The sequence below is a fragment of the Tenrec ecaudatus genome, chromosome 16, assembly GCF_050624435.1.
Source record: "Tenrec ecaudatus isolate mTenEca1 chromosome 16, mTenEca1.hap1, whole genome shotgun sequence".
NCBI classification, from domain to species: Eukaryota; Metazoa; Chordata; class Mammalia; order Afrosoricida; family Tenrecidae; genus Tenrec; species Tenrec ecaudatus.
In genome coordinates this window covers 45,026,668-45,045,751 of record NC_134545.1, presented here as the reverse complement: position 1 = coordinate 45,045,751, position 19,084 = coordinate 45,026,668, and the positions used below count along the sequence as shown (strand labels likewise).

Sequence of the window (19,084 nt, the reverse complement as noted above, 5' to 3'; positions counted from 1 at the left end):
CCCTCATTCACAATGATTTTTTTTTGTTTTGATGATGCCTGATATCTGATCCCTTTGGCACTTCATGATTGCACAGGCTGGTGTGCTTCTTCCATGTGAGCTTTGTTGCTTCTTAGCTAGATGACTGCTTGTTTACCTTCAAGTCTTTAAGACCTCAGACGCTATATCTTTTGATAGTCGAGCACCATCAGCTTTCTTTACCACATTTGCTTATGTCCCCTCTTTATCTTCAGCAATCGTGTTGGGAAGGTGAGCATCATGAAATGCCATTTTAATAGAACAAAGTAGTCTTTCATTGAGGGAGTACTTGAGTGGAAGCCCAATATCCATCTGCTATTTCAATACTAAACCTATACATATACGCACATAGATCTATTTCCACATCCTCATATATAAATATATTTACATATGTTCATGCCTTTATTTAGACCTCCATAAATTTCCTTTGCCTCCTAGCTCTTTCTTCTATTTCCTTTGACTCTCCTCTATTTCCTTTGACTTTCCTCTTGTCCCACTATCATGTTCAGCCTTCATTTGGGTTTCACTAATTCTTCTCGGTTACATTATCCTTGGTCACACCCTATCAGGCCTCCTACACCCTCCTCACCACTGATTTGAATCTATTGTTATTTCCTTGTCCCTGGGTTTGTTAACACCACTTCCTTTCCCCACCCCACCCCTCTCCCATGTCCCCCTGGAACTGTTGGTCCCGTTGTTTTCTCCTCCAGATTGTTCATCCAGATTATCTTATTTAGACACCTGCGGAGATAATAACATGCACAAAAACAAGACAGAGGAAAACCAAGCAATAAAATAAAACAAAACCAAACAACACCAACAAGCCAATGACAAAAAAAACAAACAAATAAAACACAACAACAAGAAAGAGAAGCTTGTAGGTAGTTCAAGGACTGTTTGTTGGCTTTTAGGGGTGTTTTCTTGTCAAGTCTGATGGGATACCAAGCCCTGGCCCCAAAGTCTATTTTTGGTATTCCCTGGGGACTTAGTTGCTCTGGTCACCTTGCTGCTCTGTTGCACGCCCTTAGTGTTTTGGTAGGCCACCTATTTTCAATCTGGAATAAATCCTGCATAATTGATAAATGTAGTTGATAAAGTAAAATCGGAGTGCTATTTTTACTATGCAGCTGAATGGAAATATGTCTATTTGTCTCTCTCCTGAGATGCATGCCACCAACAATCTCAAGGTTCATTCACCCTAAAAGTAGTCCCTAGCACTATCAAAATTATCCTGATTAAAGTTTGAAAATATAAATCTATTATTTCAGTATTAGTTCTTTTTAAAATGCATGCCTCGTTTGGAATGGTTTTAGATTTACAGAAAGTTGAAAATATTATATAGAGTTCCTATTCAATCCTCACCCTACATCCCTCCACTCTTATAAATAAAACCATTTTTTCTAATTACATTTAATAACTCTTCATTCTAACTATTTAAATACAAGTTTTACTATTGATCAGTTTTAGTCCATTTATATTTGGTTTTAACATGGAAATGATTAATTGGTGACTACTAGAAATAGTTTTACCTTACTTTTTTTTAATGTCTTTGAGTTGTGTGTGTGTGTGTGTATATATATATATATACATATCATATATATATATAAATTTATGAAACCTAGAGAAAATTTTAAAATTCTATTCTTGATAACATTAGTAAATCTTTCATGCCATATTGTAAAAGTAAATTTGCATTCTATGGACATAAAAAGCCTCATCTTTTTCCTACAGAGCAGCTGGTGGTTTTGAACTGCTGTCCTTGAAGTTAGCAGCTCAATTTATAACCATTATGCCACTAGGGCTTAAATTTCCATTCTCGATGTTTCATCAACATTACAACCTTTTAATCTGAAATCATATATCATTGTAATTAATGTTAGGATCTTAGTTTATTAGAAATGTAAGTAATTTTCCTGCTTTTTCAAAGATCTCTTAATCTCTAATAATGTCTGTTTATACTGTGATTATCACATTTTATATTTGTTCAAATTGTCTCTCCTCTTTATAGCCTGTTTCATATGAATGTGTGCACATACATATTTAGCATATAGAATATGACTGAGATATATACGTATGTGAGTATATTTTATGAGTGTACATCCAATCAAGATTTGTTTAAACTTGTCTAGGCTGCAGACAGGTCTCTCAGTAATACACTTGTATTAATTTTGTTAGAATGCCTTCACAGAGAAATTCTAGTCAAAAATGTGGCTCGATAAATTCTCAACCACCACAAAAGAAAAAACAAACAAATACACAAAAATTGTGGCTACTTAAATTCAAGGTTGTTCTAGTGACTGCTTGATGTCCAAAGTGATGATACATTTCTATAGGCCAAGACCTTATTAAGACAAAGTTTTAAGGAAATTAGAAACTTAAATTATAAGAAAAATGCCAGGAATATTTTGCTAAGGAATTTTCCCCCCAATCACCCCAATGGCGCCCACAGACATTTCCTTGGGAAACCCTTCGTCATCCACTCGACAGCCCTCCTCTTGCCCCTTCAGATTTCTTTGTGTTCCTCACATTTAAAGCACATTTCAAAGGAATATAATCTTTGCGTTCCTTTTTTTAAAAAAAAACCATTTTATTAGGGGCTCATACAACTCCTATCACAAACCATACATATACATATATCAATTGTATAAAGCACATCTGTACATTCTTTGCCCTAATCGTTTCCTTTTTTTTTTTTTACATTTTATTTTGGGCTCATACAACTCTTATCACAATCCATACATATACATACATCAATTGTATAAAGAACATCCGTACATTCTTTGCCCTCATCATTTTCAAAGCATTTGCTCTCCACTTAAGCCCTTTGCATCAGGTCCTCTTTTTTTTTTCCCTTCCACCCCGCTCCCCCCTCCCACATGAACCCTTGATAATTTATAGATTGTTATTTTGTCATATCTTGCCCTATCCGGAGTCTCCCTAACCCCCCTTCTCTGCCGTCCATCTCCCAGGGAGGAGGTCACATGTGGATCCTTGTAATCAGTTCCCCCTTTGAGTTCTTTAGGATTCCCAAACTGTTGTTGAGTGTCAGTTGTCTGAATGTTGACTGATATTTTGGGTTCTCTGTTGTGTTCCAGTGGTCTGTGTATCAATGTATCTGCTTTAACTGTGGTGGTGTAATAGGTTGGGGTAGGGGAGAGTATTAGACCTCTTTTCTTCTTAGAGAGGTTCTTTACCCACTCTGGGTCTCTTCCGTGTCATGAGTGTTTCTTGTTGGCAGGAATAAACAAGAGAATTGGAATTCAAAGATTGAAGGCAATTTAAAAATAAATTAGATCTTACAAAAGAAAACAAACTTTACAAAATGTGTTCAGAATCCGAATTCATTTAATACTTTCCATATTAATTGTCCCTTCGTTCTCATTTCCAAATTGTCTTAAGTAGTGAATGGATGTTATAAATGTTCATAGCAATACTCTTAAGCAACTTCAAATTTAAAGAGATGTTAACGAAAGTTACACTGGAATATATATTTTACTTTGTTTTAAGTGAAATTTTACAGAGCAAATTTGGTTTTAATTTGATAATTGCTACACAAAATTGCTCGGTGACATTTGCATTTTTCACTGTATCAACATTCGCTTTAATGGTTTTCTGGTTGTTCCACTTTCAGTACTTTGTTTCCTTGTACCTTCTCTTCTCATTGTTTTCTCTGCAGTAATTGTTGACCTTTAATTGGTGTCGTATAGATGGTTTTTAATGTCAATTTGATACTTTGCTAAAAGGTAATCTTAGAGGACAGATTAGATTCAAAGGTTAAAGATCATTGTAGGGCAGTACTCTCCGAGAGTTCTCTAGTCTCATTTGGCCAGAGTTTTGTCCCCCTTTTTCTTTTAACATTTTTATTGGCACTTCATCCACATATCATACAATTCAGTAGGTCAATCATATTAAGAGGAGTTGTACAATCATTACCATAATCAATTTTAGAGCATTTTCTTTCTTTTTTTAAAGAAAATTTTCTTCTTGTATTTATTGTTATTCATGTAGTTATTTTTTAATGTGGCAAAGGTATAAACAATAAAGTATTCTCCAATTCAACAACTTCTACAGTGCCCTTGATTATTACTCTTCCTGTTGTACAAACATAATTAATATTCTTTTCCAAATTATTCTACTGCCGTTAACATAAACTCAATGCTCCCTAAATACAAACTCTTCCTCCTTCATCTGTGGTAACCATTGGTCAAGTTTGGTTTATTTTTTTAGTTTCCTTCATATAATATTCACATATCATATGCTTCCATAGTTAAATCATTTTAAAGAGATTTCACAATCAGTTCTAATGCTCCCTCCCCCCTCTACATTTTGTTATCCTATCAGGGAACACCTTTTGGGTCCACTCAAGAAGTGGAAATAGGGATGAGGCAGCAATGGAGAAGAGATAGGTGGATTGGGGCTTGTTCTACTGTACCCATTCACCTTTTCTGCAGAGGTGAGAGATAAGACAAAAGAGAAAGGGCTGGCTGTCTTAAAGTTAGGCAGTTATGTGAATTCTTGAAGCCTGTAGGCATGATATAGCCCCAGGTGCATATGACTGAAGAGCTGAAAAGGGGCAGGTAGTCTGAAGTGTACCGAAGGTATTTGTGAACTCCCTAGTTTGCAACTGGTACCCAGTTGACCAAGCGTGGATCATTAGGGCTGCTATGACCAGGATCCTTCATGTGAAGAAAGATGTTTGACATTGTGAACTGGTGTAAACTCTTGAAATCTGATGGATATTCTAGACTGGACTTTGCTTATGAAAATGGCCTAAAGTTCTACCCAGAAATGAAGATTATTCACCTCAAGAAACTATCTTGTTTCCTCAGGGTTATTACGAATGAGCAATTTAGAAATTGGATCTTTAAAATGGCATGTAGTAACTGCCTTCCACATTTCTGGGTGTGCTCACAATAATAAGATTAAAAGGGGGAAAGTTAAGCTTTCCTGTATGAAAGAGACAATGGGTAAACGAATCAGAGGGTGACCTACAGGACAGTGGATTACTCATTGTGACTCTTCTAGCCATAATCTCTGCAATTCCCACCAAACTTTTTGTGATGGATCTGGGTATGAGAAGGTAGGGAAAGACACTGAGAGGATCTAGCTGTGACTGCCATTCTGCTTGGTGTAAAGTGAGACATCTCAGGAGAAAGAGGGGAGGCTCACTACCAGCAAAATCGAGGAACCCTGCACTGTGAACCTCCCTCAGCTGCGAAGACAGTTTTGATACCAGTGACAGATGATCAGCAGAACCAGGAGCCAGAGAATGAAATAAAGTGGACTTCCCAGCACACAGAGCAAGAAAGGCTGAGTGTTCTTGAGCAAGAGGCTGGCCTGTGGAGTGGAGTGACACTGGGCACTTAATTTGGGAATGTGGGGTCACTGGGTTCAGTGGTGGTGTAGTGCATTGCATGTTGGACTGCTAACCACAGGTGAGCGGTTCAAATCCACCAATGGGAGAAAGATGAGACTTTTTACTCCTGTAAAATATTTACAAGTTTGGAAACCCACAGGAACAGTTCTACTCTGTCACTGTGAATCAGAATCGACGTGATGGCAGTGGATTTGGTTTGGGGTTCATTGACCCTTAGAGCCGGAGGTGAGTGCTATCTGGTCGAGGCGCATAGTGGAGTGCTATGTTATTTGGAGTATTAGCAGCCCTAAAAACTTTGTAACGTGTCCCGAAGGAATTGTATCCTGAGCATTTGTTGCCTAAATTGTAATCTGTTGATTTCCTAATAAAGTCCATAATTGTGAGCTTTGTCTGTGAGTTCTGTGTGGCCATACAATAAATTACAAAATCTAGCTAAAAAGTACAGAGCACTGTGTGAGACAAAACAAATATTAAAAGTGAAGTAAGCACTCTGTTTTTATTTTACAAATGAGGAAATGGAGAGGAAATTTGTTGATAGCACTCACATGAAAAGTTTCTGGTTTTACCCTCAGGAACAGTAGTGGGAGTAGCAATATCATGGTAGGGGTGGGGAAATGCAGCGGGGTGGGGAAGGGAAGAAAGGGGGAACCCATCACAAGGTTGGATATGTAGCCCCACCCGAAGGGGACGAACAACAGAAAGGAGGGTGAAGGGAGACAAGGACAGTGTAAGACTCTAAATAACAATGAAAATATATAAGTGATCAAGAATTCATGAGGGTGGGAAGACGGGATGGAAGGGGGGGAAAAGAGGAGCTGATGCCAAGGGCTCAAGTAGAAAGAAATTGTTTTGGAAATATTGATGCCAGCATATGTATAAGTGTGCTTAATTAATACTATTGAATAATGGATTGTTAGAAGGTTTATAAGAGTCCCCAATAAAATGATTAATTTGAAAAAGTTTATATTTTTAGAAGGCATCCTCTTATTCCTTTTGTATATGTGAGGGGGGAAAGCAAGTAATAAAAAGTCTACTGAAATATAAGGTCTAGCATCTAAAGGCGACTTGAGTCATGCAATTGTGTGAACCTATAGAGATGCCTCAATCATTGCTCCTTTCATTTTTCTCGCTTGTGAAATCAGGGGATTGTGGTGATATTCGAAACGGCACATCAATTCCAGTTCTAAAATTGTCTAATTATATGAACAAAGACAATACCGTATAAAAGGCAACTTCAAAAAGTTGTAAAATTCATTATATGTAAATTCAACTTTTTCATGAACTTTTTGAAGCCCTCTCATATAAAGCAAGATGAATTTGTCACAGAAGTTTACTCTGAGAAAACTGGGGAAATGAAGGGAAAAATTCTTTTAAGTTAAAAACAAAAAACAGAATGTTCTTGAGAGGTGAGAACATAAGCCTTATGTGTTCATCAAAACCTCAACTGAAGCTAAATGTTAGCCCCAAAATTCTGCAAAATTCACAAACAAGCCAACGAAAGGGAATTTGGAGAAAGTCCTTCTCCCCTACTTTTTCTAGCATACTAAATCCCTCAAGCCAGTAAACATCTGCCCATCAACACCTAGCAGCAGCAACATCCAAACCAGAAAGCTCTGGTCAAGTCAAAGTTTATTGACAATGATGAACTGATAGCCTCTATTAAATCACTCCTTCCCTCAAGGTGTGTGTGATCAAAGCCGCAAAGTGTGTGATCACTCAGTCACATAACAAGCGATTTGCTGCGAAAGAAGCATCTGGTCCATAGCTCCTCACACTGCGACGCCATGCACAGTTAACACCGAGGGTCCACGAGGGTGGCACTTGTGGGTGATCGTTTCCTTCATAAAGACAGTTGTCTGTGAGTCTCCCTGCCATCGAGTTCCGCCTTCCTCGCTGACTGTGGCTGTTCTCTTCTAGTACAAAAGGCTGCAAATATGACAGAACGTTTCAGCTTAACAGCTCTCCACTGCGTGAGTTAGAAAGCATTTAAAGCAAAGAAATCTGTAGAGTAGCAGATTGTCTTCTATTGTTAAGAGCTCCCAACATATTAAAATATGTACCATTTTATTTATAAAAATCTTGTGGAGATTAGAAAAGTGATTTTTTAATGTCAAAGCAAATGTTTAACTGCATGAAAAATAAAACATATGAAAGTAAGTTCTTTTGGGCTATAATTTTTATAACTGAATTCAATGCAATACTACAGGAACATTTAAACGTTTTAAACAGGGGTTTTCAGATCTTTAAAAAAAATTGGCAGAGTAATATGATACCAGAGAAAAGGATACTACTCTCATGTTGAAAAGGAAATCTATTTACAATCTATGCATTTGTTCTCATAGTAATAGTTGCCTCTATTAAACAACTTATAGTAGTAAATCTGAACTCACATCAAGGACTTCTGTGGGTTTTTTTTTTAATTCTTATCTTCCCTTAGGAAAAAGACCAGGAGTGGGGGCATGTCTAAAAGCTAAGATTTCCTTAGCAATTGTACAACACTGCTTTGTATGATTGAACTATGGTATAGTATGATGTCCGGATAGGCCTTAATAAAATGGTTTGAAGAGAAAAATAATTAAAACATTTTTTAAAGTGTAATACCTAATGGAGGATATGCCAAGCAACAGTAACACATTTTGATGTTTCTGTTTAATAAAGCCTTCTGTGATTTTGTGTTTAAAAAAAGCAATAAAAGCTAACCCATTTCCTTTGAAGCAGATTTAAAGACATATAGTATAACTGAGCATACTTATATTCTAAAATCTATGCATTTTTCTAAACATAAATAACTAAATTAAAATATAAGGTATACTCGCTTATTAATGAAGAATCATTCATGACTAACTTTACAATAAAAAGCGCAAAGTGACTGATTAAGGAAGGAGATGACAAAAACAACAAGTTTGAACTAAAACCTAAGTAGAATGTCCGAGGCTACTAGTCTCGTATCTAATGTAAATGCTTTGTTTGAGATGATTTAGTTCACCCATCTGATCTGTAGATGTTTAATGAGACAGTTCTATGTACCAGACATCGTTAGCACTGGCAACACAAAGATGAAGAAAGACATAGTTTTCCTGTCTAATGAACAAGAAAGTTCCTATCTCTTGGGTATTCAAAAACCAAAATAACCTCCCGCAGCATAAAAAATCAAAGCAAACAAAACAAATCTATAACAAAGAAAAACTATATGGTGGGCAATTCCAAACCACCAGCAGCTTCCTCAGGAGAAAAAATGGGCTTTCTTGTCCCGTAAATATTAACACTCTTGGAAGCCGTCAGGGGGTTCGCTGTAATTAGGCATTGACTCAAGGACAGTGAGTTTTAGAGTTTAACATGCCCATTGGTGATTCCATAGTAAAAATCTCCATGCAGGAGACCTAGGTTCAATATGCAGCCAATTTACCTTATGTGTAGGCACTGACATAGCAATTAATATAAGTTCATTGCATGTTGCTATGATGCTGAACACATTTTAAAAAGCTTAGTGATCTACAGCCAAAAACCAGCCAATGAAAATCCTATGAATCAGCATTATCTGATCTGGAACTAACTAGGTGGATGATACATGACTAGGCAGTATTTTGTACCATGAGCATTGCTATTTATGGTACAATTTTCTTCGACTGAGAGAAAGACAGGGATTTCTATCTCTGTAAAGATTTAGAGTCTCAGAAACTCAGAGGGGGCAGTTCTACCCTGTCTTATGGAGTCTCTGAGTCAACATTGAACTGATAGCAGTTTGGAGTTTGTTTTGTGCATGGGGTTGGCGTGAGGCCAGATCAGTTGGATTCTCTCAGCTGTCATAGGAGAATACGTTCTTTTCAGAATGCAGTAGGATTCCACTGAAGGGATTTTTAAAAGTGAGATTATCAAATTTAAATAATATTTTTGCTGCTTTCAATAGAAAATATTAGGGGAGAGACAGCAAGATTGGCAATAAGAAAATTTTAATTTTAATCCATGTCATGCCAGCAAGATCACGGGGAAAGTGTATTGGTCATATTTTCAAATTATTTCCAGATCAACTACATCTCATTACTTCCACTATTAACACCAATCCAAACACCATAACCTCTTGCCTGACAGTCTCTTTCCTTCTCAAATGACTGCATTGCACACAGAGTTAGCCTGCTTAATTTAAAACATGTCATTCTTTTGCAACAATGATCAGTAAAAAGAAAAAATCTTTATTGTCGTGGGAAGCCCTCTGCCTTATTGCCCCCAAACTTCATCTCTTATATTCCACATTCTGTTCCACTCACATGGAACTCCTTGCAAAATTCAGGAAAGTTCTGAATATTCTTGCCTTTAGGGACTGTTGACATGCCCAATACAGTGATCTTCCACCAGAGAGCCAAAGACTTTTCCCTAATCTTAACTATGAATTTTAACTCAAATCTCATCTTATCAACATGAGATAAGAAAATTTTATCTGTTTTGCTCCCAAACTAGCAACTGCTATAAAATAGGTAGTCAGATATTTGATGAAATGTATTCTACTAACAGATCAAATGAGATAATCCTTTGATTATCTCAGTAGATACCCAAGTGATTTTTTAATGAAATCCATCACAAAAAAAAGACTCCAGTAGGTGTTATCTCTTACTATTTAAGGATGCATGCAGTCACTGCTGTTAGTTAATAGTGCTGTTTGCCACAAATCAGGCCTTTTTTGTCACATGCTGTTATGATTTTTTTTTTCAGAACCTCTAAATAGAAAGCTTGATTAACAGTCTGACCCGGTGGAACAAACTCCAAATGCACTCTCCCCCTCACATCAGAAACAAATGAGCATTGTTTTTGAGGAATATTTCCTCATATGTGTGCAGAAACAAACGCAATTGGCTTACTTCAAAGAATTAGTACAACATGTTGTCTATAATCGTGTATTGTACGAAGGACTGATGGTGTAAGACGTGAAAAACAGGTTGGGTTATTTTATTTTTATTTACATTTTATTAAGGGCTCATACAACTCTTATCACAATCCATACATATACATACATCAATCGTATAAAGCGCATCTGTACATTCTTTGCCCTCATCATTTTCAAAGCATTTGCTCTCCACTGAAGCCCTTTGCATCAGGTCCCCCCCTTTTTTCCCCTCCCTCCCCGCTCCCCCGGGTTATTATTTTATAAAGATAACTTTTGCAACAAAAGTAGACAATTCTCATTAGAAAATGGTGTGAGAAAATTCACCAAGAATCTCACATGATAGAATAAAATATACAGTGTCATACAATAGGCTACCACAGAAATATGTGAGATCCGTGGTGAATTTCCTCCCATCACTTTTAATGAGATGTCTCTACTTTGTTGCAGAAGTTATCATTATAAAATAATCACTCTGTAGTTAGTCTTGATGGTCTAGTGATTACAAGTCAGGCTACAATATGCAAGTCAGAAGTGTGAAGCCATCAGCAGCTCCTTAGGAGAAAGATGGGGCTTTCTACTCCCGTAAAGAGGCACAGTCTGGAAAACTGACAGGGACAGTTTTACCCTGTCCTACAGAGTCTCTTACTGCGAGTAGCATTGGTTTGATGGCAGTGAAGCAAGCCTCTCTTTCAAGATGTTTATGTACCAAACAGTCTTAGGAGATTTAGTCTTCCCTAAAGGCAATGGTTGGCAGGTTCCTAAAGTTCCTTTAAAAGATTGCGATTTCTAAAATTCCAGAGTTTTCAGAATGAGAGTTGTGATGTTACTCTGGGATCAGAGCATCTAGCTGGGTCAACCTCATCATAACCCCATGAACCTTGGGAGACAAGGTGAATTGATGTGAATATGGAGTTTATGTTACCTGTTGGTTTGCATCATAAGGCCCTTTGTGTTGACCCAGTAGGATCTTGTTTTCTGTAAGCATCTTTGAAACCAAAGCAGCCGATTGGTTAGTTTGCAAGTAGAGTGACATCTAAGACCTACATCGTTATTGACAAAAAGTAGAGGAGGACAAAAGTAAAGAAGACAGGACAAAGGAAGGCCAATTGAGAGATTACAATGTGACAGAAACGAGACAAGGATCTCGATGGCAGGAATCTTACAGAAAGCAGGGAGACAGATGGAAGAGAATTTTTGGAGGCAAAATTGACAACACCTGGGATGGAGTAATTGTGTGAGCATAAAGGAAAATATAAACTCATTATGATGATAAAGTTCATGATGATATAATGGGATGACTCGTGGATGGTTGTATCATTAATGGGGAAAGATAATATCAGAACAGGAGCGGCAAATAGGTGTGGGTAGCTAAAGAAAGGTAAATTCTGAACATAACGAGTTACCAGGATATTCATTTAGAGAGATCAACGGGAATAGTAGAGCGCCTTGGCAGCGATATGAGATGGTCAGAGGGCTGTTAACTGCAAGGTTTGCAGCAAAAACCCACTGGTTGCTCTGAGGGGAAAAGATGAGACTGACTACTCCCGTAAAGGTTTACAGTCTCTGAGTCAGAATTGACTCAATGGCAGTGGATAACTGAAATACTGGTAATAGGGATTTGTAGCTCCAGGTGATTGTCAGGAACAAGGAAAAAGTCATTTAAAAGTCATTCTAGTTTGGGCCAGTGCAGAGAAGTGAAATTACTTGGTATGATTCTTATATCCACAGTTTTTATAATCCCCAAATCCCTAGGTAGGAGCAAGCAAAGTAGATGAAGAGGACCCTAAGTCTGGTATATAGTATAAAGTAGCCATCTCAGAAGCAGGAACAGAGAATATCTGAAATCTCTGTGCATTGAGGTAGATGCAGCAGTGGCACCATGAGACAGAAGGGGTTCTCTAGACAAAAGAACTGGATCCTTAATATTTTCTGATCCTAGCTTGTAAACTGTTAACTTCCCCAATATAACCCCCAAACCATGAGTATTGTCTGTGATTCTATTGGAAAGGACTAGGGAGAAGTATAGTGCCAAGGGAGGAACCGTGGATGGCAGCAGTAAGGAGGCTGGAGGGTAGAGGCATCTGACCTCGGCCTGATAGGAATCAACCTTGGACAAACAGGGAGGTGTAGTCTCCTCCCCTCTTGTATATATAAGGGAAGTCAGACATGGCCCTCACATTTTGCTAGCCAACACTCTCAAGGTGGAATCCACAGACCCCAGGAAGAGCCTGAGAACTAGTCAGATAGTCTCCAAAGAAAAATACTCGGTTTTCACAACAATATTGCTCTATTCCTGGACTCATATTAAAATGATATTAAAATATTTTTAGAAAGCAGCAAAAATTATTAGCTTTGAGTAAACGCTAACCGTTTAAAATTTTGGTGTGAGGAAATGATGAATACAAGTTAAGTACAAGGTTTTCTTGAAGAAAAGCAATGCTGCAAATAAGTTTCTGTATGAACTAGATATTTTTCTAAGGAAGACATATTTTAAATAATGATTGACAGAGAAATGATATTTATTAAAGCTTGCTTATTTGGCAGACATTACCTTGAAAATAAAAAGTAAGCCTGTCACTTCCAGGGTAAAAAAACCTGTCAGGATCTATTGCTAATAATAAAATTTGTTCCTTCAACTGAAAATTATAATTTTATAAAATTCATATTAACCATGATGACATCAGTAGTAGTTAAAATACTATTTTACTAAGATTGATGGTGATATTACCAAATAAGATACTGTATCACATTTGAAATTTACATGTAATTTAATGGACCAGTTCATTCTAATTGGCCAATGTATCAGATTATAAAATGTCACACAGGTTAAAAAAAACATTCAGAGTTAAAGAGATCAGTGGATATTTTTTCTCTTGTACCAACAAAAACTTCATTGATACATGATTCATAATAATAATATGCACCTATTTCAAATGCCCTTTCCCTTGATGCAGAGTGGGGGGGGGGAAGAGAGCCGCATATCTGGAGGGCTTAGCAGGATATTATTGACTTCATTTCTTTTTTTTTTATTAAATACTTTTATTGGGAGTTCCTACATCTCTTATCACAATCTATACAATCATCCAGTGTGCCAAGCACATTTGTACCTCTGCTGCCATCATCATTTTCAAAGCATTTTCTTTCTACCTGAGCCCTTTATATTAGCTCCTCATTTTACCCCCTCCCTCCTCCACCCTCCCGCCCTCCCTCAGGAACCCTTGATAAGTTATAGATTATTATTTTCATATCTTACATCTTCTTCTGTCACCCTTCACCCACTTTTCTGTTGTTCATCCCTCTGGGAGGGGGTTATATGTTGATCCTTGTGATCGATTTCCCCTTTCTCCCCCCTCCCCCCGATGTCATTTTTTTAAAACATTTTATTAGGGGCTCATACAACTCTTATCACAATCCATACATATACATACATCAATTGTATAAAGCACATCTGTACATTCTTTGCCCTAATCGTTTTCTTTCTTTTTTTTTTTTTTTACATTTTATTAGGGGCTCATACAACTCTTATCACAATCCATACATATACATACATCAATTATATAAAGCACATCCATACATTCTTTGCCCTCATCATTTTCAAAGCATTTGCTCTCCACTTAAGCCCTTTGCATCAGGTCCTCCCGATGTCATTTCTTAAGCTAGTCTGTATGAATATATACAGGATGTTTCTTTAAGAACAAACAGCAAATTCATCCAGATTCCTTTCCCCTCAAACCTAAATAGTGGTCTGAATGACTTTTTTTTTTAAGAGGAGGAAACGTAAAACTAAAGTGGACTTCTTTTTGAAATAGAACTCTTGTAGCACCCCAAAAGGAAATTTTATACGCTTTGCATTAACTCTCCACTTGCCCGGACCCCCCTTCATCCTCTGTCTAGGCAACTGCTCATCTACTTGCTGTCTCTACAGATACAGCTATTCGGGACATGTCACATCACAAGATCATTAAATGTGTTGTCTTTTACGCCTAGATTCCATAACTTAAAATAATATCATAAATAGTTGTGCAGAACTACATTTCCATTCATAACAGCCATTGCTCTTCAGAGAGCATTCGTTTTATGTCACCATCCATGATTAACACTGAACTGTGTAAACTGTTTTTGCAACTCACTAAGTTATTTATGTTTCTGTCTTTCAGTGGATGATTCAGCAGCCGCACAAAGCAGCAACATTTTTTGGATGCATTGGTCTAGATAAGTTTGGGGAGATCCTGAAGAAAAAAGCTGCAGAAGCCCATGTGGATGCTCATTACTATGAGCAAAATGAACAACCAACAGGGACTTGTGCTGCTTGTATCACTGGTGACAACAGGTCGGTGTAATTCTGACGGCAGTTTTGCATTGTTATTGTTGCAAGATGTCGTTGAGTATGTTCTAACTCATAGCAACTCCACATACAAACTAAACATAACACTGCCACTCCTTTGCCATCCTCACAACTGTGTCACATTAGTCCATCGCTTGGAGAATCTTCCTCTTTTCCACTAGTCCTCTACTTTACCAAGCCTGATGGCCTTTTCCACGGACTGGTTTCTCCTGATAATATGTTCAAAGCTTGGGAAACGAAATCTCACCATCCTCTTTTCTAAAAGGCATTGCCAACTCAATATTTTTAAATATACCATGTATGAACAGTTGTTTTATCAACAATGTTAAAATCTGAATTTCAATCTGAATTTGAAATTTGGGGCTCACATTTATAATTGGATTTAATGTTTACTCGAGCCCTATTCCCTTTTTCATTTCATTTTTATTTTCTCTTTAAAATCTCCGTCATTGAAACATCTATTGTCTTCATGCTACATAATAGAATTTTAGACATGAAATGGGAGTTTAAGTTTATCTCATCCAGTCCCATTTTTCATAATTGGGTTCAAGAATTTTAATTTATTTACATGTTTTTAAAAATTTATATTTTCTAGCTAGGCTGTAAATGTTTTTTATCTCCATCTCCGGAGATTGGAGCAGTATGGGTATCTACATTTACATAGGTCACCATGAATCAGAGCCAACTTACTGGCAACCAACAACACCAATTATATATTAATGTAATACTACATATACATATATTATAGTACATCACATGCAGTCTCACATAACTTAGTTCTTCTAGAGAGCTCTTCATTTCTAGGAAATATCCATGTTAAAAAATTCCAGTGGTAGGTAATAAACTATTACATTTCTCTACAACTTTTTAACTTGTTAGAAAGTTCTTCCTTATATGGACTGGAAATTTCTATTGCAAGCTTCCCATGCATTGGCTCTATGTGTATTTATACATTTTTGCAGCTGCATAGAGGCATTCCCTCATGACCTGGGTTGCTACCATCATTATGGCTACTTTGTTTATAAGCATAGTTTTTTCTCCTTTTTCAAGGAGAAAACAGTATTTTTTGTCCTATAGAGAGTGATTCACTAGAAAATTTGCATTTTTTACAGGTAAAGTAAAAATGTCACGCATTCCCTGTTACCTTTCCTTTTTCTACTTTCTTCCTTTTCTGGTTCCTTTGCTCCATTCTTCTTACATACCCCTTTAATTTTCTTTCACTCAATGCTAGTTGGTACATTTGAGCTTATGGAGCAAAGTGGGGGAAAGACATGCTTTCTACTCCTGTAAAGAGTTACAGTCTCGGGAACTCACAGGGCAGTTCTATGAGTCGACTTGATGGCGAAGGACAGAGGCCCTCAGCACATGGCTTGGAGGGTAGGCCTGTGGGACTCTGTCACCATCTCCTCCGACCCGAGGAAATGATGAGGGAAGGTGCATGCCTTCAAGGACCCTGTGCTTTCTGAGTAACCATAATGGTGCCATTTGTAGGCCTGGCCCCTAACACCCAATGCGTATAGGGATACATGCACGGTCTCTCTGAGGACGGTGAATGAACACTGCCAGTGTGCACAGCAGGTTTTTGTGGCACCTTTGTCCAAGAACTGAATGGGTCTTTAGACTCTGGGAAGCTTCTGAGGGAGAGGTAATAATTGCTCCTGACCTCTGTCCTGGACCTGATTCCATTCTAGGTACTTGGGGATCAGTATGGATACTGAAAAATCAAACTCGCCACCATCGAATAAATACCAACCCATTGTGACACACTCCAGAGCAGGGTAGAACGGTCTGTGAGTTTCTGAGACTAACTCTTTACCGGAGTAGAAAGGCCCATCATTCTCCCACGCAATGGCTAGTGGCTTCTAACTGCTGACCTTGTAGATCGCAGCCCAACATGTAATTACGACACTGCAAGGGTTCTTTGTATGGATAGGTATCATTCAATAAGTAAAATGCAATCTTTGAAAAATAGTTAAGAGTACCAGTTGTTGGATCATTGTATATATTCAGTTCTAGGGTAAAAGTATCACAGAATTGTCATAGTGAGAAAAAGCAAAATTTTGTTCAGCATATGCTGTAAGAAAGGAAAGTGGGGAAAAGGTTGACAAACCATCAAAGCTATCTGAAGGAGATCCAAGTGCAATACAAGTTAATTGATTTATAAACAGAGTTGATGGTAGCTTGATAATTTCAACAGACGAAATATAAACACCTAAATATAAACAGTAACTTTTGCAATAATCTTTGTTAAAGCTTTCGTACTAAAGACAGTTAGGAGGGGGTTTTGTTATGCTATCAAGCCAGAATTAGGAAGGACAAAGAAGAGAGTTGTCTATTCACATGCCTTAGTCTTAAGCAGGACCATTCTTCTTTTTAATATAGTTTTAATTTTTTCCATCTTCTTTATTCAATATCCAACTTTCACAAACAAATGAGGCAATTTTTTGTTTTGTTTTTTTACCAATATCAGAGTTTAAATTTTATTTTATTATTTTTAAAAATAATTTTATTGGGAGCTCTTACAGATGTTATAACAATCCATACTTCAATTAGATTAAGCATAATTGTACAATTGCTGCCGCCATCAGTTTGAAAACATTTTCTTTCTTCTTGAGATCTTTGATATCAGCTCTCCTTTATTCCCACCTCTCCCACCCTCCTCCCCAGGAACCCTTATTATATATGATTATCATTAATATATTTTTTGCATTATCTTATACCATCCAATGTTTCTGTTTACCTACAATTCTGTTATTTCCATTTGAGTGGGGTTATACAGTCATTGCTATCAGCTCTCCCTTCTCCCCCTTCCCTTGTTGCCCCCTGCCCCCCTCTGCCTATACTCTCAGCTACTGTAGTACCTGGTTCATGTATCTTTCCTATAAGAAAACTAGGGCCCTGCCTTATCAGAGTATTGGGGAAACTGATCAGAGGTGCTGCCCCTTCCTCACTCCTGTGGTCACCTTGACAACTAAGTGATCTGAAAATAACGGTGTCTTTCCAAAACGATCTCACTGCCATCACCTCATAACGACCCTATAGGACAGGACCCCGTGAGCGTCTGAGACTACTCCTTACTGCAGTGAAAAGTCCCATCTTTCTGCTGACCCTGCAGTCAGGATCCCAACTCATAACCAGTAAGCCACCAGGGCATTAGGTCTATTTTACTGCTTAGGATGAAACCAGAGCTCTGGCTGGAGTGCCTTTGGGTGTAGGCACTAAAGCATTCCTCAGCAACTAAAATAAAATAAATGAGGGAGCGGGGAGTGGGGAGGGAGGGGAAATGAACAGCAGATGTTAAGGACTCAACTAGAAGGCAAATATTTTGAAAACAATGATGGCAACAAATGTACATATGTTCTTGACACAATGGATGTATGTATGGATTGAGATAAGAATTGTACGAGCCCCCAATAAAATGCTTTTTTTTAAAGATGCCAATAAGGAAAACTATTGCTTATTCACCCATCTGTTCATGTTTGAAATATAAAATTGTAGATACATTGAAATATATTTTGTAAACAAAAATGAAATATATTTTGTAGACTTCTGCCTTTTTCAAATTTTCTAAAACTAGCTTTGATGTGCAGGTGCGAAATTTTGTCATTGGTAAAGAATGGGTCAAATTGTGTCTGAGACACTACTCAGGCAGGCTAAAGTACAATTGCTGAATTGTTTTTGTACGGTAGCTTGCTATTTTAAAAAAGTAGTTATTAGGGCTCTCCATGTCAAAAACGTAATTAATATCCTGACATTATCATTATAGTGATGATTTTCCAGATGATACAGAATGACAGAAAGGCAAGGATGGGGTGCCTTACACTTAAATCACCCAAGTCTGGGAGCTTAATGAATTTGCGTAAAGTATGAGATAATACTAGTAACTATTGCTACTACTATACAAAACTTAACTCAGTGATATAAGACTTTGAAAATTATAGTCTTATATTAAATATATATAATAAGGATTCTTGTATGTTTCTTTTGGAGAACATATGGAGTGTCCAACCAAAGAATGGTTTTATTACCAAAAAGGATTAATAGTAATATTTAATAACTGGCCCTACTCCTAGGAAAATTAGCTTTTATTTAGCAACCATATTTGTCAAAAATTATCTGAAGTCTTGATTATATAAATATAAAAAAGTTTAGAATATTTTTAAGTTCATAGAAATTATTTAATTATCTGATATTGATAGATGTTACTTTTATTTTCATTCACCTAATTCAACATAAATCTTTTTTTAAGTATAGTGTCCATAGACATATCAGTGAGTATGTATCACCAACACCTCAAGTTGTGAAACATTTTTCAAAGCCATAATTCTCTCCTATTTAATTAGAAAAAGACATATTGACCAAACTATCTTGTAAAATTTGGGAGTTATCAACTATAGAAAGTAATGTTAATTAATTCCAATCCTTAACTACTGAGAATAAATATGGTCTACAATTTTATGTTCCA

The 19,084-nt window shown here is 37.1% G+C and overlaps 1 protein-coding gene across 2 annotated transcripts in view; it reads left to right on the top strand.

The window, feature by feature from the left end:
- ADK (adenosine kinase) overlaps positions 1-19,084 on the top strand; it is a 560,488-nt gene that overhangs the window by 220,374 nt on the left and 321,030 nt on the right. For both annotated transcript variants that reach the window (XM_075534681.1, XM_075534682.1), the window contains exon 5: positions 14,432-14,604. In XM_075534681.1, coding sequence (XP_075390796.1) covers positions 14,432-14,604 — 173 coding nt within the window. The remainder of the gene's footprint in view (positions 1-14,431; positions 14,605-19,084) is intronic.